Consider the following 26,818-nt stretch of genomic DNA (forward strand, 5'->3'; position numbering starts at 1 on the left):
TTAAGTTACCAAGTATACATAGATGTAATTGCAGACTTCCTCAAGGGGTTCAGTGTATAGCCATAATGATCTGTATCAACAAAATCATTGCATGACCTTCAACATACATTCTTTGCATGCAATGCTGTTCAAGTAGCAAATGGTACACTCATATTTGAACTGGACTACAGTAAAAGCTGTATAGGCAAATTTCTGTATGAATATCTATCAAAACCATATCTAGCACTTACTTAGGCCCATCACTCTGCCATCCCATGTGAGTTGAAAATATTACCCCCTTTGGGGATATGTTACCAGGATGACAAAAGTTCAGCTATACAATGCTATCTTTATAATTCACTAACTCAAGCCAGCTACTGTAAAAGCAGAAATTTTTGCCGAAGTGATTTTCAACACTCGGCCGGAAAGACACATTTCACACAAGAAATTAAAGATATACTATAGATACAGATGACTTGCAGGTTTGAGTGAGTTGGTAGGAATAGTGCCCTCTGAATTGTTTGGCCCCACAAGGTGTAGTCAGTGGATTGGGTTAAGTCAGAGACACTGCATGTAGACAAATTTTACTAACCAAGCAAAAGAAAAATACTGTTTAGTCATCTGTTTTATAAAGGGGTCAAAAATTCCTAATATTATTGGCTTAAAGGTACCGTATAGTTTTGGTTAAGACCTAATTTCAGGTTTCTAACATTTTTGGTGAGATAATGAGAAACCTTTAATGAAACATACATTGTAAAAGAGCATGTAATTCTATGAGGAATTCAACGTTTATTTGATGAAAATTGGCTTTGAAATGGCTGAGATATCAAAAAAAGAGCAATTCTAATAAAGTGTGGGACCCACACTTTCTTACAATTGCTTTGTTTTACTTTGATTTTGGATGTTTCAGTCATTCCAAACCCGATTTTCATCAAATAAACTTTGAATTCCTCTTAAAATGGTATGTTCTGTACTACGTCATAAGTGTTTTCTTAATATCTTGCAAAAAGTTAAAAGCCCAATTCTCATCTCCACCAATACTGAACCATCCCTTTAAGTGCGCGCCAACTGTAGTTTACTGAATCCATGGAATATCATGCATCTGGTACGTCCAATAATTACATGTACTGGACACATGGTTACGGGAATTGGCATAACCGAAAGGAAAGCACGAATCGGGGGGGGGGGGGGGGATGAAAGTATTGCATGACAATTATCCAATCAGATCGCAAGAATACGGTAACCAATCTTACAAAATATCATTACATATAGCAAGCAGGAAATGGGCACTTTTAATTTTCACGCTAGTTCCATGTTGTGTGAAATGTGCTACATTTTCCACTTTTACAGCAATGTAGTCATTCATACATGTATGTCAGGATGACTGAAAATGCTTGTTGTTGGGACAATTTTACTGACATCTCTTATTCAATCTGCCCTATAAAAGAAATATTATCATTAGTTTTTGCATACAACTTTCACCAATAAAAAGACAAGACTGCCTACTTCTTGTACTTGGCGCAAAACAGCTCAGCAGCAACAATGTTCTAGACAGATCACATCTCCTTTCATTCTTTCGTTATCCTCTTTGTTCTTGTACTATTTGGTAATTTGGAGGGTTGTCATCAAGGGGCCATTCACTCCAGTTCAATGAATATGTGACAAAATAAAAGTGATGTGTTTCCATGGTTACCCCTATACTCCAAGAAAGGCGGGGTAAGCCAAAGAATGCAGTAGAAATAGTGTCATATTTCTATAGCAAGTTACACTCAAAATGTGTTACTGTAAGCCAACAATTCCGAACAAGAAGATACATGTAAACGCTGATATAAGCAACCCAACAACGCACGTACAGTAAGAAACTGTGGCACATACACTTCAATACAGCACAGCTTTTGTACTGAAAGAGTGCCTCACAAAATTTTCCATTCAAACAACCCCTACACCTAGAGTTATCACAGTTACCACCTACTACCTGCTATCCACATTTCCACTGTAAATCACTTTCTGAGACAAGGGTGAACGAATGTAAGTAAATGTTAAATTCATTGCATCCCTTTGTCCCTGATATCTTTTAGGAAATGACGATTCCAACAGAAACTAAAAATACAACATATTACTTGCTTACCTCAGAAGAGGATTGATAAGCAGAAATCAGAAAATCTCCTAAGTTAAGTTTGGTTTCACTCTAAATACTTTCAGCAAATGGAAGCCATTTTATATGACGGGGAAAATATACCATCCCATCATGGTAGTAAAACACTATTAGCAAAAAAAGAAGGAATAGTATAATGTTCTTTGTTATCATCATGCCTTTCTAGAGATCTACAGTGTTTATCAAATCAACCCTTATACAGAATTCATATTTTCTCTAGTGCATATTGCAAAATGTATGTACTCTATATATTAATTGTGGCACTAAAAGAATGAATTCATAGATATAGTGCAATACTGAAAAGACATAGTTCGGAAAAGAGAATTTCGATAGAGTCATAAAAATCTAGCATTGACAATGACAATGTCTAACATTCTGTCTTGCTTTTATCTACATTTATCGTCCACATTACGACGTATAACACATTGTGAATAGCATTGCAGGTTTTATACGTTGAAGACATTTCCTGATCTCCCCATGGCAGAGATCTCATTCTGCAAGCCAAGGTCAAGTTGGAAGTGGCTTCCCTGCTATACAGCAGCACTGAATATGCATGTAGGGGCATTGTGGCATTGTTACAGACATTCTGAGTTTCAAAGTTCATCATTTCTTTCATACTTGCACATTGTAATATCATTACAAAAAAAGCAACAACAAATTATTATCATGGTACAAAAGAAAATTACATAAATTCATTTGATAAACATTAAACAGAGTCTCCAAATATGTCAACTGCAAAAAATTTACACTCTCAATGCATTACACATATGCATCAAATAAACGTAGAACTTCTTAACCACGTTAAACTCATGATGCGTGTAAGTCAACACTCACTAGTTTGATGTTAGTCTGTCATTCTATACACCAAATGAGTGCAACCTTGCCTACATATGACACAAATGCTCCCTTGAAGGTACGGTATTGACTCTTTACCGACTGTCCACAACTTTCACACAGTCGATAGACCAAATCTGCATCCACATCACAAGAAGATTCTGACAGCTTCACCAGTGTAAGCTGTAGCAGACTTTCAGTGTAGCTAAATGTACAAATATTCATGTAAAACATACATACGTAGATCGCTTAGAGCTCAGAACACAGGGTTAAGATACCAATGAGGGGTGTGTTGACCCCCAACCCCACCAGCTGGTACGGGTGGAGGTGGAGGATAGAGACAGCTATCTGTTGTTTCCAGTTGGCTGGGGGCCATAGACGGGATACTCCAGCATGGTGTCAAGCTCCTCATTATGCTGGGCAAGGTTGATCTGTTTGTAGGCCAAGACCAGTTCCTGGAGGGATGAGTACAGGTTGTAAGGCTCCGCAAACCCAAAGCCAGTCAATGTGTAGTTTATCTTGCAGTGACACACTTCTCCCTGGTCCTTGGCCCTACAATATGAGGTGATTTATACAAACACAAGATACAAAGAGTGTAAACTAGGAAGGCTTGCAGGAGAGAATGTACATATCATATAGACAGCTCAAAAGACTGCTTAATACCAAGCTCTTCATGCATGTGATAAACACTGTATCATAGTAAAATATTCCATATATTATACGTGTAGTCCTCAACCTAAACAATTTAAGATATGAATGTACAAATATTTACAACAGTTGACGTAACAAGTCAATGATATTTATGAAGAAGTGGCAATTTAGCATATCAGCGATGTGATAATTCTAAACTCTATTTCTAAGAGCAAAAACACAATGCACACAATACTTACATACACAGACACACCACAAAGCCCTGATTGTTATTGAGATGAGAATACCATATGAGGGGGAAAGTATGATTTTTATATGACGTACACAAAGACAGACACTCACAAACAAACACACAAATGCACTCAACAAGGAGTATGGAGTTCATTCAGACAGACCCCCCCCCCCCTTTCCCCCTTTTTCTTACTGTATACGCTGTTATTTTCGCGAGGGTTTAATTTTCGCGTATTTCACGAATCACAGTTGGATCGCGAATTGAACAACACGCGAAAATGTCTACATGCGCTTTGTTATTAACTAATAGAGCATTAACGTAAGCGTTGGCGTCGATTCGAGAAAACAACATCTCGGGAAAATGTCTATGACCTGGTTATTCGCGAAAATAACAGCATATACAGTAACACTGGCTACACCAACAAGCGTCTACGGCTTACACAATAGAACAGGCCCAGTCGGTCTGCTCTCTGGTCCGCCTGATGAGGAATGTGCCCTTTGCCTTGCCCCACAACAGCTGCTCCGCTTTGGCCCTCGTTGTATCCGGTAGCAGCCAGAGAGCGTCGTTGTGATGGGGTAGTTCCCTCTCCACTGGACCGACCATGCTGCACAAAACACACAGAAAAAACAAAAACAGAAAACAGTATGTCTCCGGCGACATTTTGTGATGGAGGCATGAAAACAGATGGAGAAGGAGGAAAATAAAGACAAGTGTTGACACGACTGAAGGAGATTCATCAGGCTGGAGAAAGAACTATCCAAGATAAAGGACTTGATGTCTGTACCATAAACTTCTGCATACATCAAAAAAAAAAAAAAAAAAAAAAAAAAATATATATATATATATATACAGTGGACTCCTGTTATAACGAAGCCCTCGGGACCGGCAGTTTTCTTTCGTTACATTGTATATAAAAATTTCGTTATGACCAAACAAATGAACAACGCAAATACATAGAGCGAAAAATGTTGTGGCATGAATTTTTATTTTGTTATAACCGGAATTTCGTTATAACCATGTTCATTATAAGAGGAGTACACTGTATGTACCAATAACTGTACACATGGCACAGTACATGAAAAATACAGAATATTCAAGTAATTATTACAAAAACAGATGCCTTAGCCACAGATATAACTGACTGGAGTTGAATTGAGGGAGGGAAAAAGATAAGAAGGGAAGGAGAAAGAGAGAGAAAAAAAAAAGTAAAGAGAGGAAGACAAACAGAAACAGAGAGATAAGCAATGGTTCCCATAAGGCACTACCTAATACACTGCATGTGATCTGTCAACATGAAAGCCTAATGAAGTCACCATAAATTGAGTTTATGATTTTGCTTTTCATATTGCTTTGTTGGTGGTGTATAAATTTGTCCCTGAATCCAAGCTCGGAAATGATGTTTAGAAAAATTGGTCCAACAGTGTGACAGCCAGCCATAAGACAAACAACGTTATGAACAAAATTGTCTTAAAACAGTATATACAGTGGGGTGTAATGGGGATCCAAGATAGATAAACAATTGCTACATATACTAAACACACCGTAGAAACTCCTAAAACACAAAACACACAAAAAAGTAACAAACCCAAACGTAAGAAATTAGAGGTTATAATGCAGAAAGTTTGAGACAATGTTTGCCATTGGAAAAATCTGAACAACATGGTCCTACATGCTACCACAACTTCTTATCTGTAAATATGGAACTATAAAAAAAAAAGAAAATAGGGTTGAATATAAATGGTACTTTGTAAGTGCTTCAGAGCAGTGAAAATATGAATAAGTGGATTCATCATACTCAATACTTCCCATAGACAAAAGAGTCCAATAAACCATTCAGTAAAACACCTTCTTAGCATGATGATAGTACTCTGTGTTTCGCTCGAGAGTGACAGCTGAATTGTCAAATTTATGCTGAAGTATTTCCTCATCATCATGCAGTTCCATAATTATGTTCAAGAAAACTCACAGAATTTCTGAAATTAAGCCACCCTAGTGTTTGTTTAAAAGACATGTCATCTTCAATGTCTGTGACTTTATCGGAGTAACAAGATGACAGGACATTGTAAGCATTTCCTTGACTGACTGCCAAAATGGACATCTTACATGTGATTTATGCTTCTCGCAAAACAGCAAAAGACATCACTCGGCTTGTACTTACGCATCCTGATTTTCTGCACTCAGCAACATGTGTATCTGATCCTGTTTGACGCCATTTGATGCAAGCCACCTTTGGGGAATAGACAGGAATGCAAAACAGTGTCAACAACAAGGACAGTAAAGCCCCCGTTCCACTATCACGATTTGGACCCCGATCTGTCCCGATCTAGCAGATCGGGAGAGAGCGGCAAAAGTGTACGGGGATCGGAAGCATCGTAGCAGCAGCGTGTAGAGGTCGGGGTTGGAGCGGGCAGTTTTTCAGATCGGGAAGAAACTTTGAACCGGTTCAAAATTTCTTCCCGATCTCCCCGATCAAAATTGACATATTTTTAATCGTACAGCAAGCGGGGAGAGCGTAGTGACAGCGTAAACGCAGCGGGGAGAGCGTAATGACGGCGTAAACGCAGCGGGATGAGCGTAACAAGGTCTTTCTGAGCGTAGTAACATCGGCACAAGAACGGGAAGTAATTTTAGCTGTAATTTTCGAAGAAGAAGAAGAGATGAAGAAAAAGAAGAGAAGAAAGCAGCGAAGTGGCTACCCAAAAGGCGAAGAAAGAGAGACTGCACGTGATGCTGAAAGAGGAGGAAGAGGACATAGCAGAATTTTGAAGAATATGAAATCATCTACAACTGGAGGAAGACGGACTATAAAAGCAAGGACATCAAGAAAAATCCTTTGAAAAATCATCACGTCTTTGTTTATACAATGCATTGCTGCAAAAGAACCGTGAGTTGAGGAGGCTCTTCAAGTTCAAGTTCAAGTTGATTTATTTCACTTCCAACAAACAAATAATAAAAAATACAAAGAAACGCTCATATACACAGACGTCATGAAGTCAGTACCATAATGCGATGAACAGAATAACATTGTAAAAGAGATACAGGCAAATTATTAACAGAGATACAAATAACAGTTACGTCACTGTGGTAAATGCATACAAAATATTGCTGGAAATGGAGGGGACTGCTAAAAAGCAGAGCTTGTAGTATTAGAATGCAGTCCCCTCATAGAGAAAAATACATAATCGCAAAAAACAACAACAACAAACTTCCCTAAGCGGTAGCAAAAAAAAAAAAAAAGACAGAGAGAGTAATACACACATACACGCACACATACGGACGCACATTAACAAACACATGGCGGCTCTCTTGTAAGGAAAAATTGATGAGAGGATAGAAAGATATAGTAGTGAAGAAGGTAGTAAGTCCGAGGTGGACAAGGGGGGGGGGGGGGGGGGGGGAGGAGGGGAGAGGAGAGGGGAATGGTGGGTCATAACCAGGGCACTGGAGGCACAGAAGCACGGGCTCGCTGATGAAGAAAGAGTAGTGAGAATAACGAAGCAACAACAACTTTGAAAATCAAAAGTAAAAAAAGAAGAATGAATCTTCGAGGTCCACAGTATATTTCTTCGGTTCTGCATGCTAATAAGTTGACTGACTGCTGACCCACAGTCGAATCGGGGTACATCGGGGCACATCGGGCACTTTTCAGCTCTCTGAACGGGGTAACAGCGTGATAAGATCGTATAGATCGTTCAGAGCGTAGATACAGCGTGCATTGATCGGATAACATCGGCAACATCGCACTAACAGCGTAGCTACATCGTTCTAAAGCGTACCGGCAGCGGCAGAGATCGCAATGTCTAATTCCCGATCATCGTAGTAAGAGCGTAGCAAGCACTTGGTAGTCGTAACTGCAGCGTACTTAGAGCGTCCTAACATCGTACTGTGTCCAGATTGGCTCAGGTTTTACCCGAGCCTTCCCGACCTGAGAAAATTGTCAAATCGTAGCGAGAACGGCATAGTGGAACGGGGGCTTAAGGAATGTATGTGCATTAGTTTGTTTCTTGTTATTGAATAATTAAAGAGAAATATGACTTCACACTGGAAACAGATAATGCTTCTGACAGATCTCACTCATACGGCTCCATTTTATTTCCATCATTCTAAACTTTCTCTGCATGACCGACCACTCCCACTATCACTGACCACTCCCACCATCCCTTCCCCCCCCCCCCCAAAAAAAGAAGAAAAAAACCCATTAGTAATACATCAAATACACTGGATAGAACTATTCAATGCCATACGACCCATCCATGGCAAGGCATAACAATGGAAATTCTTGGGAGTGGGAAAATAATGAGGACGGCAAATGCATGTTGATTCATGAGGGCCAGTTTTGGGGGGGGGGGGGGCATTTTATTAAAGGGGAAATCCACTCCAAATACACCATGTATATGTTAATCTGATAAGAAAGCGTAAAATCTTATGAGTTCAACGGTATAATTTTGATCAAAATCGGATGAAAAATAAGGAAGTTACAACATTTTGAAGTTTTGCTAATTTTGGGGGAAACAGTTCTTGAACAGTCAATATGAATATGCAAATGGTAAAGTGAGCATGTCATCCCCTCACAACTTGCCATATAGTTTGTGCATAAAATTTTTTAATTTCCAGTTTTTCATTCAAATGGAATCATGCCCGAGGCTTCAATCCTCGTATATCTAACTGATCACTATTCTGAAGTTATTTAACCAGGAATAACAGCATGTTTCAGACTTCACTGACAGAAACATTAAATTTTCGTCATTTTTTGTACACGATCAATGGAAAATTGCGACGTTAGGGCATGGTTAGTTCACTTATTTGCATATTCATATCCACTGTACAAGAAATGTTTTGCAAAAATTAGTAAAACTTCAAAATTTCATAACTTCCTTATTTTTCATCTGATTTCAGTCAAATTTTTACCGTTGAACTTCTAAGATTTCACTCTTTTTTATTGGACTAACTAATATATAAACTGGATTTCCCCTTTAAGCATTCTGTCAGATTTTCCAACAAATTTGCTCTCAGCCATTAAGATGCAAGGATTTCTACAGCTTAAACAGTTTGTCAGAAAAAAAATATTTGCTAAAACCCTCGACGGAATGCCCCCCTGGTGATCAGTGCACACAGGAGCCACTTACAGGACGTATTGGTCGCGCAGATTGCGCAGGTCGATGATGTTGGGCTTGAGGCTGTTCATGGTCCGGTCCTTCTCCCGGCTGGCATCAACTTCCCTCTTCAGCTCCTCTTCCAGCGCCTCCTTGCTCTCCTTCACCTCTCGTAGCCGGTTCTCAAGGAGCTCATAGTTCTGGAGCAGCCTGTAGGAGGGGGTTGGGCATAGGAGCAGATCATGGAGAGGGTGTCACTGAGGATACTCACACCAAAAAAAGGGGGCCTGCAAACTTTGTTACATCAAAAATAGGAAGGTGTAACACAGCTATCAGGGAGATACTACTGTGTTACTTGCATGTCCATAGCCGATATCAATTCCCAAATCAGGGGAGTATCTAAAATCTATTGTCACAATATGACAAGGGTAGCTAACATTCTAGGGAGCCTCCTACAAAGCTGCAGAGACTTGGCAGGAGTGCAGTTATGTATGACAATCATACAACAGATGATAATGCCTATTACTTTGGTATGGGTGACAAATATCATAAACACAGCTTTAAACAGCTACATTTGTTCCTCACAGCCATAGCACCAGTGTCTGCCATGAGATAGCTCCTGTCATGTAATTGTCTTCTTCCATCTGAGACAGCAGCACAAGATAACTTAAACCAGAAATAACTAGAAATGTCGCTACAGCGACTGGTTATACCCCCGCCAAACAACATTTCATAAGCTTTGGTCAAAAAACTGAGGAAGTAGTTAAATCCGCAAGATCTTTCCTTGATCTTCTGCCATTAATATGCCGTTACCATGGCAACGTACTTTCGGGTACTGTCGAAAAATGCGTCTTGCACATCTACAACCAAAGGCACACATCTGTACCAAGTTTCATGGAAATTGGGCAAAAACTGAGGAAGTAGTTTGCAACACAAAATTTTCCATCATTTTGGCTCATAATATGTGAGCTGTTACCATGGCAACATACTTTTTGTCACTGTCAAGAAATGTGTCATGCTGACCTATATCCTAAGACAAACATTCAATATGAATTCCATGAGAATTGGAAGAACACTGATGAAGCAGTTTTGCCATGAAGCATTTTGCCCTATATTTTACCAATAACATGACGTTACCATGGCAACGCACTTTTTGCCACTGCGGAAATATGTGTCTTGCACATTAACATATTCAGATGAACATCTGTACCTAATTTCATAAAAATTGATCAAAAACTGTGGGAGGAGTTTGCGACGCAAGATTTGTACCCATTTTTGCCCATAATATGCCGTTACCAAGGCAACATACTTTTGGGTACTGTCAAAAAATACGTCTTGCACATCTACAACCCAAGGCACACATCTGTGCCAAGTTTTATGGGAATCGGTTGAAAACTGAGGAAGTAGTTCGCGACGCAAGATTTGCAACGGACCGACCGCCCGACCGCCCGACCGCCCGACCGACCGCCCGACCGTCCGCTGATTCCTATATACCCCCTTCAAACTTCGTTTGGCGGGGGTATAAAAATGTGACGTCCAGAGCTATGTTTCTTATAAGGGCTTTCATGTATTCAGACATTTTAGTGGCTTTCAGCTTGCACAAACTGTCACAGCACCTTCACTGCGGCCCAGTTGATGTGACATGAAGTTAAAACTTTGAAGCAATCTGTTCCAGCAACAAATGGTTAAACGAAGGGGTCAAAAGGACTTCACACACAAAAGGTTAAGGGTCAAGGGTTGAAAGGTTTATGGGTCAAGAAGGTCACGGAGATTACACCTAGGTATTCCCTACATGACATAATATCTGTACTATGCGTCACTGTTTCAAAAGCACAATGTTTGTATGATTTGAATATATGCAACTATAAAATCCCAACAGAGAGCATGAGGTGGAAAACCACAACCTGTTTGCAACCATTTAATCGTAACGTCCTCCATATTGAATTGACTTTCAGACGTGGGAGACTGGCAGGGGAAAGATATTCAAAGAATGCTCTGACCACAAGCTTTGTAAAGCTACCATGAGAACAATACACCCCTGGGCTGAATACCGTACATCACTGAGGCTTTAAATCCATGTTGTGGGGACTTGTGCATACTAAATCATAAAAACACTCAAATATGATTCATTTTTCGGCACAGAACAGTTTAGGATTTATTAATATCAACAGCAATCTGGCACTTCTTCATGGCTGCAAATGGCAAATCAGTGTTAGGGTTCACCAAAAGAAAAAAAATGGTCATAAAATCATTATGTAAACTTAATGATAGTCACAAGCATAGTTTATTATATATAATATAAACATTTGTAATGTATAGAACAGTGGCCTCTGGTTTTAAGCACCGATGCAGAAATACAAGCACCTGTCCGTCATGACATCACAAAAGGGAGCTATCAATCTGTCGATCAAATAGATTACATGCTACTGTCAATGTTGTCTGCAACTATATAATTAAGTCAATACACTATTGTTTCAGCACTTTTGAACTTTACTCCACAATGCACTGCCCAGTTTAACCCTTTACCCCTCATGACTGGCTGTGCTCTGCAATCATTAAATCGAGTGTGCTAACTCGTACGAACAAAATGGGTTAATAGCCTTCTTGGTGAACTTACATGGCCTTCTCGGTTGGCGGACAGTCTTGATGATATCTCTTGTGGATCTGCAACTGTTCCCCCAGCATCAACACAATCTCATTGAATGCGTCACATGCCTGACGCTTGGTTTTGATTTCCTGTTGACAGGCCACAAGATGACTTACTCACGAAATACCACAATCTACAGTTTTCACCAACATGAATATCACTAGAACATCATGGGCTTCAGAGCTTGATATATTCATTTTCAGATCATTTGGTAGAAAACATTTATTGCCATGTTAGCTTTACATCTCTGTCTACTACAAATATTCATGGCACAATCACAACTACATTTGGTTTCAATGTACTCTGTTCCATACATGTGAACTGTAATTGTAAGTAAACACAGCACAATGACTAGTAAACGGTTGCACATTTCAATGAAAAACCTGGTCATGGCAAAAGTGTGGTCTGGAATGATGCAATTACAAATATTAGATACAGTGTGAAAACCACCTACCTACATACCTTACCATGAATATTGCAGAGATGAATACACAAAATTCTTAGCACTTTTGAGCCCTATTTCCTTACCATACTCTACCCAGCCACTCCACATCTGGATGAATGAACAAACTTTTTATGCACATACACAAATATGTTGCATGGTGCACATGATTGATCTTTATCATAACATCTACCTTGCACATCAGTCATGATTCACTGGCAAATGGGACTACACAAAGCTAAAAGTAATTACAGGTAGCTGATGCTAACATGATAGTGGTGGTGATTAAACAGTGGTATGCAGAGGCTTCAAATTCAAGTGAAGAGACTGGACGAACAAATGTCCCCACAAATTAATCAAATTTACAGAAACCTTCCAAACAACGGTTGATAGACTCTGAATAGTACTTCTGAAGCGGCCATTGTAAGGAAACAGAACAACCCCCACCCCCCCCAAAAAAAAAACAAACAAACAAACAATCAAATAAATAAATAACAATAAAAAACATCCTAGAAACAGAAGCAAATCCTAGAGAGAATGACATACCTGGGCCAGCTTGTTGTATTGATCATAGAGCTCATCATACTGACGTGTCTTCTCCAGATACTCCTTGTTTTTGCCCTTGAGTTTCTGGATAACCATGCCTATATCACTGTCTTGCATGTCCTCCTGTAACAGAGTGTACAAGATTGAAATAATACCAAATGCCATTGGCAAGGAGACCACAACCTACAAGGCATGCAGATGTATATGATTTAGGGAAAGATGATTGGCAAGGGGATGAACATACAAAACCTTCTACCAAACGGGTTTGAAATACTGCTGCGGACTTGAGACACCTCACTATAGCGTCAGTCCGGAGAAAGCATCAAAGGACTTATCACCTTCTCCGAAATAGCATTTCAAAGAATAAACTGGTTTTGGTATAAATATTGAGTTCTCTACATACAAAAAAATTGCTGCATTTGGCTGTGACAGTTATGAGGATGGGCTGTCATCTTTCTCAAACGATGGCTAATGGGCAACAGATGTTTGACTACTAATCAGCAATCACCCAGGTAATAGTGTCCTCGTCCATCCTTATGAACTTATTTTGCAATAAACTGATTTGCTAACTAATCAAAATTTTGTAACTGCCACTATGATAAAGGTCATTTTTGACAACCAAAGAGTTTGCCCGAGTCTTGCCTGACATAGCAGTATGTAAAGCACGCACACTGGATTTGACATATTGGAATACACTGAATATGTACAGGTTGATGAGATAGCCAGGTCCTCAAAGGGAAAAAAAAAAAAAAACAAATCCATAAATCTGAATACATTTGTAAACAATCCCATTGAATCTCTTTACTCTTCAATACAAATAATTTGCCACTTCAAGACATAATAAAACGCTAGAAGTTTTATTGTATTGTTAAAGGGAATGAAACCAAAATACATGTACAAATGTACACTGCAGATTGAGTGAATACAGTAATGCTAGTAGACTTTCAAGGAAAGGAGAAAAATCAGACACTCCATTAAAAAATTTTGAATTTTCAAAGTTTTGGTGCTGCTATCGCTGGCTAGAGAGACTGCAACAGTCTGCAATATCAGTAAAGGACAATGATATTAACTAAATATGAAGAAAGAAAATCTACAAAACGTCATTTTGTTTCCTGAACAGCACACATTCCCTCAATCGTTACTGACAGACTATAACAGCTGATACTATTCCCCCTACTTTCTGAAAGTCACATGCTTTTCCATTATGCTAGAAAAGAGAAAAATATGCTGAATTATTGATATTAAATGAATACACTTAAAGACATATCATTCATTTTGCATGCAAGTTTTTGAAAATTTGGTGAGAACACTAAGGTATTGAAGAAAACAGTATTTGGAAACCTCCTGTAAATTTTGAACTCAAGAGGGTCTTTATTTAATGAGTTAAATTGACCATTAAGATTCAAATAATTGTTTTCGTACTACAAAAAAAATTACAAATCTAAACTACTAGTCTAGCTTTACAGACCTGCATGATGCACTTATGTAGTTCATGGAAAGTGGTGTGTTGTTATCTGCCACAGATAACAAAGTAAACGAAGCTAGCGAATTCTTCCTTTCTGACAGCTTTAACATGCATACAATGTACCTCATACCTACCAACATTTCAAGATGAAATATCTTACTTGTGGATTGCAAAAATCTTATTTTATATGCAAACTGAAGTTAAAAATCTTACTTTCAGTCAAATCTTCAGAAAATACACATGAAAGGCATATCTAAATATTTTTTCAAATCTTATTTCTCTGACAGAAAATCTTATTTTGCTATTTTTAATGTAAAAAATCTTACTGAATCTGATAAAATCTTATTAGTTGGCAAGTATGGTATCTTTTGTTCGAAGTATAAGGATCATATTACAACCACAGGCGGGTATACATGTATGCAGCTGTGCCTCGTACACAGGATACGTTACGGTGAGCATTTGGTGCATTATTTGAATTTTAATGGCTAACAACTTTCAAATATCACAGAAATGTTATAGCTTTACAATAGTCTTGTCATTCTGGTGGAATATATCATGTTTTGTGCTATTTGGGAAGGAATGCAAAAGGGATGGCCCATCTTTAATATATATGTTGCATGGTAAATCAATGAACACAAAAACAATGAGAGGTAACAAAAATTATTTGACATACCTGATCTCTCTTTGACACTGGGGTGGTCAACTTGACATCAAGTCTATTGTTGTACTGGGCCAGAGATACGTGCCGGTAGTGGTTGATCAGTTCCACGACCGAACTGAAGCGAAGCGGCTCCGAGAATCCATAGCGACCGTTTTTGTGGACGATCTTGATCAACTTGTTGCTACCACCATGCCTGGAAGACAATAAGAGACACATTTGGATCACTTTAACCTGTTGAAGAAGAGTTTCGAGTATATTCAGGCAGGTGTCTATGGGAAATGCATGTTGTAGCAAAATCAGCCAATCCTCAATGGGTTAAAGTGAGACAGCGCAGACAGATGATGAAATTTTTTTTGATGAAACAAGATCCTGATGGAACTGAAAGCAAGACAGAATATGCAAATAAACATGATTCTAAACAGCACGAGGTCCAAGACAATGGAAGTTGTACTTTAAAAGATGGAATACCCAACGGTGAATACTAGCAAAATGTAATCAAATGCATCGTGAAAAACTACAGTGGGTAAGGAAAAAACAAGCAAGAAATGCTCGGGTTTCACACAGCATCCTTGCCCTGGAGAACAATGGACTTTCCTTACTCACAACCCGAGATATTTGAGAGCATACAAGGATATCACATTTGCAAAGCTAAAATATGAACTCACTGAGATGAGTGCACACCCAAGGAGAACAAGACATGAATTGTTCTCCTTTACACTTTCAAGAGCTTGCTGGCCAACAGCAGGGGCTTGTGTGCATACACAAATGCTGCAGGTCTTTATTATCTCTGTTAGCATTTAATGGAGTGTGGTGTACATGGCATGCTTACAGGATGTAGACACCAAATACAGATGAAACATAACTCCTTTAAACACTGTTGCCAGCAACTCAGGTTACTTTATGCTCTTAAAGTTTTAATCTTCTTTATTTTATTATTATTATTTTTTTTTTTTTTGGGGGGGGGGGGGGTGTACAGGCCGACTGTTACATGCAAGACACTGTATGTATTATGTGTCAGAGACAACCTTCTTTCCTGTTTTGCACTTGCACTTACAATACATCTTAAAGGAAAAAATAACAAGTACATTGAATGATGAAGTGAGGTAAGATGTTCTCAAAATGTACACACAGTGTCTAGATGACATCTCGCCTATCTCAGTGATTACAACACAACTTGTGATGGGCTTTCTGGACAGCCCATCTTCACTGCCCACATTCCTCTGTTTTATGCCAAGACATCAATCCTCTCAAAGAGGAAAACAAAGAATTTGGCAAGATACTCTATCAGAAGAAATGTGTTGTGAGTCAATGCATGGGCAAAGATTTTTTTTTTTTTCTATTTTCCTCATCTGAGGTACTTTATTTTTCCACATATCTTCGCATATTTACAATCACATTATCTGCAAGTATCCAAAAGGCATTCAACATAATCATTATGACAGGAAAAAAATAATTGAAGGGTACATCAATGGTACCAACCAAAGTAATTGCGTATTCTTCTTAATCCAATATCATCGAATCTCGTTTGGTTGCACTTCAAACTGATATAAAATCTTAATTCCGCTTTCAAATCTTCTATTAAATGATGTACATTGAACAAACATTTGTTTCTTGCATTGCGTTCTCTGACATAATTCCTGTAGACAATGAATTGGGCATAATTCAAAAAAAGGTTTACTAATTTCATCTTTTTGTTACCTATATCATATCCGAGAATAATGACTTTTTCATTGATATCTATCACAAGATCGAAAATATTTCGAATTAAAACCGAAACCACTCTCCAATACATTTTGATTTTTTTGCATTTCAGCAAAAAATGACAAGTGGTTTCTTTACAATTACATACAGTACACAAATTATCATTCAAAATTTCCCATTTAAACAAATTGTCTTTACTGGGCAGTATTCGATGAAAAAGCTTAAAATTAAATTGCTTTATTCTGTTATCATTAATCTGATGAAACTTATATTGCAATACCTTTTTCCAATCAAAATCACAGGGTAAATTCAAATAACCTTGCCAGAGGTATAAACATGAAGGTTCTTGTTTTTTCTTATGCAAAAATAATCTATAATAATGTTTAGCTGACGTTTTCTGTACACTGATTTTATCACCTGTTGACAACTCAATAGCATCAAATTCTTCTGTGTGCAGCACTACAGGAGTCTGTATATTATTACGTAACTTGTCTAACCAAAACCTGGGGAATGCTTTTTCTAACTTAGACAATTCAAATGAGGCGAGCAGCTGCCTGTCTCGGAAGGTTTCATTTATGGATGTAACGTCTTTCCACTCCCCATCTTCTATAATCTGTTTCACTGTGATAACATTTTCCTTTATCCAGCTCTGGAAACATAACATTTCGTTGTCATATCTAATATGACTGTTATTCCAAACAACTTCTTTCTTTATATCATTAACATTAAACATGTCTATGTACTTTAACTCAGACCATGAACAGAAAAGGTCAATGTAAAACTCAGGTATTTTTCTCCTTCTGCATATTCTTAATATATCATTTTTCTTGCAATTAAATTTCCAACACAAAGGCATTCCGCCAATTTTCTGGGTCCAATATTGAAATAAAATCTTCCATGACATTTGTTCCTCAGAAAAATACTTCTTAAACCATGATAAACGGAGAGATAAACATTTTGAAAGCAAATCGACCATTTTAAGTCCTCCTCCTGTTTCTGGGTTGCAGCATACGGTGCGTTTTACCTTTTCCCGTTTGGAATTCCATAAAAAAGAATACAGTAATCTATTTACTGACCTAATGATCTTTAAGGGCACAGGTACTGCTGTAGCTGTGTATACTAACTGAGATGTAACTAATTGTTTGATAATGGTCACCTTTCCATACAATGTCAAATTTCTCATTCTCCATAAATCTAGTGTATTTTTTATTTTCCCTATTTTGCCTTCCCAGTTAAGGTCTTCAACTTCTTTATAGCATTTCCCAACATATATACCGAGACATTTTATGGCGTCTTCTGTGAGATTTAATTCTCCAATAGTTTCAATATCTAAGTTCAGTCTCATAAACTGAGATTTTGACCAATTAATTTTTGGGCCAGCATTTTCACCAAAAAATTCTATTTCTTTCATTACTTCTGTGAAGGAATCAACAGAATCAACTAAAATTGTGGTATCGTCAGCAAATTGAATAATTCGAATATCGTTATACTCATTTTCCGATTCAATATTAGGTACTAAAATACCTTTTATTTGAACATTCTGCTTTATCTTTGCTGCTAAAATTTCTGCAACAATGATAAACAAAAGAGCTGATAACGGACATCCTTGCCGCACACCTCTTTTAATAAAAAATTCTTCAGATATCCAACCATAATTCATTACTCTACCATTAGCATTACTATACAACGTTTTGATCCATCTAATGAAAGATTCTTTGAATCTTAGTTCCTTCAACAAACCAAACAAAAAATCATGATTAATAGTATCAAAACCTTTCTTGAAATCCAATGACATAATAATAGCGGGTGTTTCAGTACATTGACAGTAATCAATTACATCTTGAACTGTCCGTATACACTCTGATGCAGAACGATTTTTCATAAAACCATATTGGTCCTCGGATATAATACAATGAATTATTTTTTTCAATCGGATTGTCAGAACACGAGCCGCCAACTTATAATCTATATTAAGCAACGAAATTGGTCGCCAATTATCTAATATGTTCTTATTACCTTTCTTATACAAGAGTGTTAAAATGGCTTGACTTTGAGAAACAGACAATTCTTTTTTATCATATCCCTGATTCAAGCTGTCTATTACCATCTGTTTCAGGTCTTCCCAGAAACATCTATAAAATTCTACACTAAGACCGTCACTGCCAGGTGACTTATTCAAATGCATAGATTTGAGTGCAAACCAGCATTCATTTTCTGTGAGCTTCCCCTCGCAGATGTTTGCATCTTCCTCACTTAATACATTAAAGTCTAAATTACGAGTGTAGTCTTTGATATCAGACTTGGAATCATCTTTTCCGTAAAGACTGCTATAAAAATCATGTATTTTTTTCAAAATCTCTTCATCTTCTCTGAAAATCTTACCATCTATTTCAATACTATTTATTTCTTTTTTTTTACCCTTTGCTTTTTCAAGCTGAAAAAAATATCGAGATGACTTCTCTCCTGACTCAAGCCACCTTGCCCTTGATCTAACATATGCACCTTTACATTGATATTCATACCATCTATCTATCTAATGTTTTAAACAATTAATCTTGTCTAAATCATCAATATTTTGGTCTTCATTAACACTCATACTCAATCTTTTATATTCTTCTTCGATGCTCCTGATATATTTCTTCTTCTTTTGTGACAACTCAGATGCATATCTAATACTGTATTCTTTTATTTTTATCTTACATATTTCCCATCTTAACTGAGCATCAATTTTATCACACTCCATTTTAACCTTCTGAACAATATTCTTTATACCTTGTTTATATTTTTCATCTTTAAGTAATGAATTATTCAATTTCCAAAAACCCCTTCCTCTCTTTTTTGTTGTCACCCGAAGCTTCATTGTCACCGCATTGTGATCACATTTTAACACTGGTTTGATATCTAAGGAATGTACATACGGAGCGTATGCCCTGGAGACTAGCCAATAATCAAGGCGTGAGCATATACTGAGTGACAGGTGTCTCCACGTAAATTGCCTCCTCTCCGGGAATTTTTTTCTCCACACATCTATTAAATTGTAACACTGCTGAAATTTAACAAAATATTTTTTTGGTAAATATATGTAAGACATTCCGTTTGTGTCTAACTTTTTATTTTGTACACAGTTCCAGTCTCCTCCTGCAATCATAATTTCACTTGGTTTCTTGATCTTTTTCACCCAGTTATGTAATGATGCGTAAAACGGCTCTTTTTCTGCGTTTTTCGCCGGAGCGTATACATTTAGGCAGAAATAAACAGAATCATAGCTTACAAATCTCAACGCAATGGCTCTACCGTCACCTTTGGAATGTGTCTCTATGACGTCAATTGGAAGGTCGTTTCTGATTAAAACAGCTACACCTTTTGAGTGTTTTGTTCCATGATCGTATATTCGGAAACCTTTCCATTCATTTGAAATTACTTTTTCTAATTCTCCTGATAAAAATGTTTCTTGTAAGAAAGCTATATCACATTTTTGACGTTTCAACCATAAGAATATTTTCTTCCGTTTGAGTGTATCACATATTCCTCTTACATTTAAAGAGACAAAATGGAAACACTCCATCGCTCTTAATGAGATTACCTGTTTTCTAATTAATCACGATCAAATAATCTACTCACTTCTGCTTCTTCGTTGGTTTCATTTTCCTTTTTTTAGATTCCTTTGTCTTCCCAGCAGCCTTCGGAGGAGGAGTCTCCGGGGATAACGTGGAATCATCATTGTCGCTGTTCGTGTAGATACTGCATGTTTCATCATCACATTCTCCATCCGTTTGCTGTTCTCTCTTCTCGTCATCACGCGGCGTGCTTTCACTGATCTTTGCCTGTGATCGCGTGCGATATGATGCTTCACATGTCGTACCAGATGCTCCTGCACTACATGAGGCTGATCGCGTTCTCGACGGTGATCGAAGATCAATGGCCTCAGATCTTTCGGGATCGTTGGTCTGCAATGGTTGTTGCACAAGCTTCGTGATGAAATCAGCGAGATGAGTTTGTCGCGTCTTGGTGCTTTGACTCGCAGTCTCGATGGGGTGTGTTGGACCGGTACTTTCGGAGTTCTCACGTGCCGTAGGTTGTCGCGGTGGTGAGGCTGTCACAGGGGACTTTCCTCTGAATGTGGGGAACGAAAGTCCTCCCTGCGACTGGGATCTTTTCTATAGTCAAAGGCTGACTTTCTCTAAATGCAGCAGATTGTTAAGCAGACCATTCACTCAATCAACTCCTTCAACTTGTGCAACTACAGTGCCTCGAAATAAGTAGCCAATTACACAGTGTTCTTATAATGTAACAAGCAATAAGATTTATTATACTCGTCTCAAATTATGGTCGTTTACAATTATAATAACATGGTACAAACTTGAATACAGATTTCCAATTCCACTTGATCTTGAGCTTGGTTGCTCTGCTCGTTGGTTTATTCTAGAAGCTCCCGTGCTTGGTTGCTCTAGGTTGTCGACGATGCCCTGCCTGAAGTAGCGGGTCGTCTCCCCTTACTTCTGGTCCTCTCTGGAACCCTAAACTTGGTCCTCGCTGGAACCCTAAACGGTGGCTCTCTCCCTGGAACCCTAAACGGTGGCTCTCTCCCTGGAACCCTAAACACCCTGTTAATTTAATAACATGATACCTCCCTTATAATTTGTGGTCTTTAGTTATTCCTGATTCTTATTCATATAACTTAAACAAAACATATGATTATATATTCCATCATATCAACATTGATTAGCCACACATAATTTCCATAATAATGTTTCACCATGGATAATTATCTTTCAATGTGGAATAGGGGTGATTAATCAGCCCATTAAAATCTTAGCGTTGTTCTAATTCTCTATTTCTTTCACAATGCAATTAAAATTCGGTTTGACATACAACCATCACACATACAATGCAATATCGGGAATTACATAGGAACTTACAAGGCATAAACAACTTCAATTAAATGATCGTGTACTTACAACAGTTGTTGGTGTTTACACTCGAATCCTCCTAGATTCTCTGCTGGATGGTCAGGCTGTCCCAGCCGAAATGCAACAATCCCTGAATCACACTGATTCCAAATAACACTCTGCTACTCTAACTTCGCAATCTCGAAGTACCGTAGCCTGGTCCTGAGTGTTCCGCAAATAATGTGGCATCTGAATTTTGTGCCCAAACACTGCATATTTATACATTTGTTGGACCATAGGTCTCCATGTAAAATTAATTAAATGAAGTCAAGTGACTTCCTAGAAAGTTTTCATAGAAGTCCTGCCCCCTTTTCTTATTGGTTGGCGTTTTCTGTCTGTCAAAACTTTCCTGAGTATCTCATTTTGCATTGGTCAAGCCTCTGCTTGACGTCATCACTTCCTGTCCACGGAAACCAAAATTCTTTGAAGTGGTCCTGTTTTGACCTAGCTAGAAACTTGTGTTTGACGTCGTGAATGACGTCCACATACCAGATAGTATGAGGCATACTACCAGGGATACCCTTTCCTCGTATTTTGACGTCATGTAGGGTTTACTCATCCCTAAAACATTTAATTCCAAATCACTCTCTTTTACTTTGATTGTGCATCGCAACATCTCCTTATATGGTTATTTTGATGCAAGCTTTTGTCTTTAAAGCTGCACTTCTTTTGTAACCATTGCCATAACATCAATTTCTTACATGAGCTACACAATAACCAGTAGTACAATGAGACAAATTATTACGTGACAAATACAAAATATGTCATATCATGACACAACCCCCCATTTCAAGATAGTACTGCTATCTACAATAGTATTTTCACGTATGAAACTAATTTGTCCGTACATACACATGACAATATCAACATTCGATAATCCCCTTGATATGGGTAAACCTGCCCCTCTTACTCTGGACATCGGCTAAGGAAGTCTGCCCCAACGTTATCTGTTCCCTTGACAGCGGTCACGTGGTAGCGGTAGGATTGGAGGGCAAGTGCCCAGCGCAAGACTCGGTTGTTTTGCAACTTAGCCTTGGCAATGTACATGAGGGGACGATGATCCACCTCAAGTTCAAACTCTCTCCCATATAGGTAAACATCGAACTTTTTTACTGCCCATGCAATTGCGAGGCACTCTCGCTCTATGACGGCATACCGTCGCTCTGTGTCTGACAACTTCCGGCTGATGTATGCGATAGGGAACTTCTCTCCCTCTACGCGCTGCATGAGTACTGCGCCAATGCCTACGTCAGACGCGTCAGTCGCAAGTATGAACGGGGATTCATGGTCTGGAAGATGGAGTATGGGGGATGAAGTCAGTCGGGACTTCAGCGTGTTGAACGCCTGCTCTTCCAGGGGTCCCCAGTCTACGCGGTTGGCTCTGTCTTTCTTTGTTAAGTCCGACAGCGGTGCGGCGATAGCTGCGAAGTTGGGTATGAACTTGCGGTAATACCCAGCTAGCCCTAGAAACGCGCGTACCTCCCGCTTTGTTTGCGGCACTTCCGCCTGCAAGATCTGCTCTACTTTCTCGGGGTGAGGCTTCAGCGTGCCGCCACCTACGACATGCCCTAGAAAGTCGAGCGTCTTGAAGCCCACATGACATTTACTTGGCTTCGCGGTTAACCCAGCATCTGCAAGCCTCGAGAGTACAGCTTGCAAGGAATCCAAGTGTTCTTCCCAGGTCTCGGAGAACACAAGGATATCGTCGATGTAGTTCACTACATTGTCGAGTCCAAACAGCACTTCTCGCATCAGCCGTGAGAAGGTGGCTGGTGCATTCACCATACCAAATGGCAGCACGGTGAAGTGAAACAGGCCTTCAGCGGTGACAAATGCTGTTTTCTCCTTATCAGACTCGGCCATGGAGTATCTGCCAATACCCCTTGCTGAGGTCGAACTTCGAAAAGTACTTACCTCTTGACAGCTTCGCTAGGAGAGTGTCAGCAATCGGAATAGGTTCTGGGTCAAACACAGTTATAGCATTCAATTTGCGGTAGTCGACGCAAAATCTGTTACTTCCGTCCTTCTTTTTCACTAGTACGATCGGTGACGCGTACTTGGATCGTGATTTCTCTATCACGCCCATCTTCAGCATTTCGCTCAATTCTGCTTTTACCGCAGCTTGCATAGATTGTGGTAGGGGATACGGCTTGCTTACCACGGGGTCAGCGGTAGTAAGTGTCACTGAGCATTCCATTGCGTTTGTTCGCCCTGGTACATCGGTTAATTGCGCATCAAACTGATTTAGCAGATCGGTTACCTGCGCTGCTTGTGACTCGGTCAGTTCCGCATCTATCACCACGTCAGCCACGCTCTCATTCTGCGATAAGGCGGGCAGTCCTATGCACGGTCGGTCGAGATCGGGTTCGACCTCCTCCTCGACCACGGAGATGGCATTCGCTTGGACTCCATTGTCCCTACTTCGCGCACGGTCAACATACTTCTTCAAGAGGTTAACATGGTAGGTCTTGACCTTGCCATTGACCTCAACTCTCACATCACATCGCCCTAGTGTGCCTGTGACCGTATACGGTCCCTGCCATTGCATCAGGAGTTTGCTTGCGCTCGTTGGCCTCATAATGAGCACTTTATCGCCAACCTCAAACTTCCTGTCACGCGCCTTTGCGTCATAGTACTTGGCATATCTTTTCGATGCGCGCTTGAGCTCCTCATGCGCCACTTTGCAAGTCTCCTCGAGTCTCGCTCGTAGGTCCACAACATACTCGTATGTTGTTTTGACCTCTTCGTCGACTGTTTCCGCTTCCCAGATTGTCTTAATCAGGGAGAGAGGTCCACGTACAGTCCTACCATACAGTAGCTCAAACGGACTAAAGCTAAGGCTAGCTTGTGGTACCTCCCGATACGCGAACAACAATGCCGGTAAATAACGGTCCCAATCTTTGGGTCGCTCTGCACTCATTCGTCGCAGCATGGCTTTGAGAGTTCCGTTGAATCTCTCAACCAACCCATTGCACATGGGATGGTACGGAGTTGTGTTAAGCTGCTTTACGGACAGCAAACGCCCTAACTCCCTCATTAGCTCAGAAGTGAACTGCGCCCCTCTATCAGAGAGAATCTCGTCTGGCAAACCTAAGCGGCTAAACATCTCGACAAGCGCCTCAGCCACTCGCTCGGTTTCAATGCTCGGTAATGCAATAGCTTCTGGGTAGCGAGTTGCATAATCGACCAGCGTCAAAACATACCGATTCCCACGATCGGTCTTGGGGTCAAAAGGTCCTACGAGGTCAATCGCCACGCGCTTGAACGGAGTATCAATGAGCGGCATGCTCGCGAGCGGCACGCGACCCACGCTCCCCTTATTCACGGTGCGCTGACAGATATCACATGATATGCAATATCGCCGGACGTCATCTCCCATACCTGGCCAATAGAAGCTTTGCTGTAATCGGTCGAGTGTTTTCTGTGTTTTTAGGTGCCCAGACATTATGCCATCGTGGGCAAGCGCCATTAATCCATCACGGTATGCGCTCGGTACGGCCAATTGTCGAACTGGCTTGCCATATTCCAATTTTGTAGATTGGAATTCGCGATAGAGCAGGCCTCGATGCACGAGAAACTTGCTCTCATTTCCTTTGCTTGTGGTCGTTTTCTGACCACTCTCCGCTGCTCGCCAAGCTTTCGCTAGCGTCGGGTCAGCCTTTTGCGCTGCTTCATACTCACCTTTACTCGTCGCGAGTGAGAGTGCACTTGCTGTCGGCAGTGGTTTGAGGGGTTTCGCACTTTGCGCCTTCTGGCCACGTGTCTCTACCGCCCCTCCCTCGGATGATTCTACCATCTCTTCCTCCTCTACCACTACCTCGTCACTATCAAGTGACCACTGTGGATCGGGATTATTTTGGTCCCTGACCCCGGGAATATTCCCCAAAATAAGCTCATACATTGGGTCTTCCATAACCAGAGCTTCCACTTCCCCAGTGTAGAAAGGCGTGTCTACCCATACCCTAGCAATGGGGAATTCTCTGACAGTCCCGTCTATCAAAACCACCCTCTTCTTCTGCCCTGCAACAATCTGAGGGGTTCTAACGAACACTGACTTTACCACGGCTGTACTACAGCCACTGTCCCTTAGAACGGACACTACATGCCCTTCTACTTTTCCCTGAAGAACAGGCATGTTCACACCTGATGGTCTGACTCCCGAAGAGCATCCTGCCTCGAGAAGGGGTATTTCATCCCCCGAAGCTAGCTTCACATACGAGCCCGGCTGTCTTGCCGTTTCATATCTAACGGTGTTAGCCTCAATACAGGCAGCCCCCTTTCGGTCCTGACTAGTCTTCTCCTCAGACCCCTTCATTTCATCCAAAGCAGCAGCCCGGTTTAGTCTCGGACTATTCGTTTTGGCCTGGCAGTTTCGAGCCAAATGACCTGCCTTCCCACAAACATAACAACCACTTGACCCCTTATTTCCTTGTGGGCCACTGAATTTGGAAGCCGAATGACCCTGACTTTGGCCCTTGTCAGGTCGCTTTTGGTCTTTGTAGGAGTTGCTCTTTTGTTCCTTATGGGGGTGGGCTTGACTGTATTGATCCGCTAGCTTCGTCATTTCATCTAAGTTTGTCGGATGTCTCTCGCGAACAAACTGCTTCAGCTCTTTCGAGCTCCTGGCATAAATTTGATCCATTATCATCAATTGAATTAGGTCATCAAACTCAGCCCTAAAACCAGCTAACTCTAACCAACGCAAGAGATAGCGCTTCAGCCTCTCGGCTAACTGACTGTGAGTCTCGCCAGGCTCTACCTGCGAGCTCCGGAATTTAGCTCTAAATCCCTCTTCGTTCAACTCATACCTTTGGAGTAAGGCAGCCTTTAATTCATCGTAATCATTTGCAAGTTCTGACGGCATTCGGGAATACACTTCCAGGCCTTTGCCCGTCAACAGTGTACTGAGGGGTAGGGCCCACTGAGTTCTGGCCCATCCCATGCTTTCCGCATATCTCTCGAATCTGCATAGATAGGAATCTAAGTCATCTGTTTTCTCATTGAAAAGAGGTAATTTCACCTTTTTCATGCCATTACTAGGGGAATCATTCCTAGGTCTGGCTGCTGCGATTTGCAGCTCCAGCTCTTTTATTTTCTCCAAATGTTCCCTTTCCTTTTGTCGTTCCTCTCTTTCCTTTTGTCGTTCATCTCTTTCCTTTTGTTGCTCCTCTCTGAGCTTTTCTTCCTTCAAGTCTAGTTTCTCCTTTTCATCCCTAGCAAAATCGACCAATTCCTTGCCTGTCAGCCCTGCCTCCTTCCCCACTTTTATGAGTTCAGAATACACATCCATTGCAATGTACAGTCACGTTACTATAGCAACAATCACTCAATGTAATCTGACCTTAAGACACTGGACCTTGAGCCTAACTCTCACTGGCCAGACAAGTGGCCACTGGCGGTCTAACCTTTGGCTTCTTGTTTCGAGTTATCAGTTGCACATGAGTTGACTGGTCTAGTTATTAA

At 40.1% G+C, this 26,818-nt stretch overlaps 2 protein-coding genes across 2 annotated transcripts; both read right to left on the bottom strand.

Annotated features, from left to right (window-relative positions):
• Positions 1–1,170: 1,170 nt before the first annotated feature.
• LOC139720912 (phosphatidylinositol 3-kinase regulatory subunit gamma-like) lies at positions 1,171–14,958 on the bottom strand. Its single transcript, XM_071632239.1, has 7 exons — positions 14,718–14,958; positions 12,580–12,702; positions 11,562–11,680; positions 8,978–9,154; positions 6,010–6,078; positions 4,291–4,455; positions 1,171–3,520 (listed from the first exon to the last, which is right to left on the bottom strand). Exons 1-7 carry the CDS (start codon positions 14,919–14,921, stop codon positions 3,313–3,315), a joined length of 1,065 nt encoding a protein of 354 aa, XP_071488340.1. The 5' UTR covers positions 14,922–14,958; the 3' UTR covers positions 1,171–3,312.
• Positions 14,959–23,204: 8,246 nt separating this feature from the next.
• LOC139720812 (uncharacterized) lies at positions 23,205–26,297 on the bottom strand. The gene has a single exon (XM_071632148.1). It carries the CDS (start codon positions 26,295–26,297, stop codon positions 23,205–23,207), a length of 3,093 nt encoding a protein of 1,030 aa, XP_071488249.1.
• Between the last annotated feature and the right edge of the window lie 521 nt (positions 26,298–26,818).

Source organism: Diadema antillarum, unplaced genomic scaffold (genome assembly GCF_040938485.1).
Source record: "Diadema antillarum isolate AM-2024a unplaced genomic scaffold, OU_Dant_1.0 scf00000134, whole genome shotgun sequence".
Taxonomy (NCBI): domain Eukaryota; kingdom Metazoa; phylum Echinodermata; class Echinoidea; order Diadematoida; family Diadematidae; genus Diadema; species Diadema antillarum.

What these genes read in the sequence shown, in the direction of transcription:
- LOC139720912 (XM_071632239.1), bottom strand. Translation starts at nt 14,921, where the DNA reads ATGTGTCTCTTATTGTCTTCCAGGCATGGTGGTAGCAACAAGTTGATC. An exon ending in AATACAACAAGCTGGCCCAG is followed by an intron (nt 11,681 to 12,579) that starts GTATGTCATTCT and finishes GCCTGTCAACAG; the next exon opens with GAAATCAAAACCAAGCGTCA. An exon ending in AGTGCAGAAAATCAGGATGC is followed by an intron (nt 4,456 to 6,009) that starts GTAAGTACAAGC and finishes TGTTTTGTGCAG; the next exon opens with CATGGTCGGTCCAGTGGAGA.
- LOC139720812 (XM_071632148.1), bottom strand. Translation starts at nt 26,297, where the DNA reads ATGGGATGGGCCAGAACTCAGTGGGCCCTACCCCTCAGTACACTGTTG.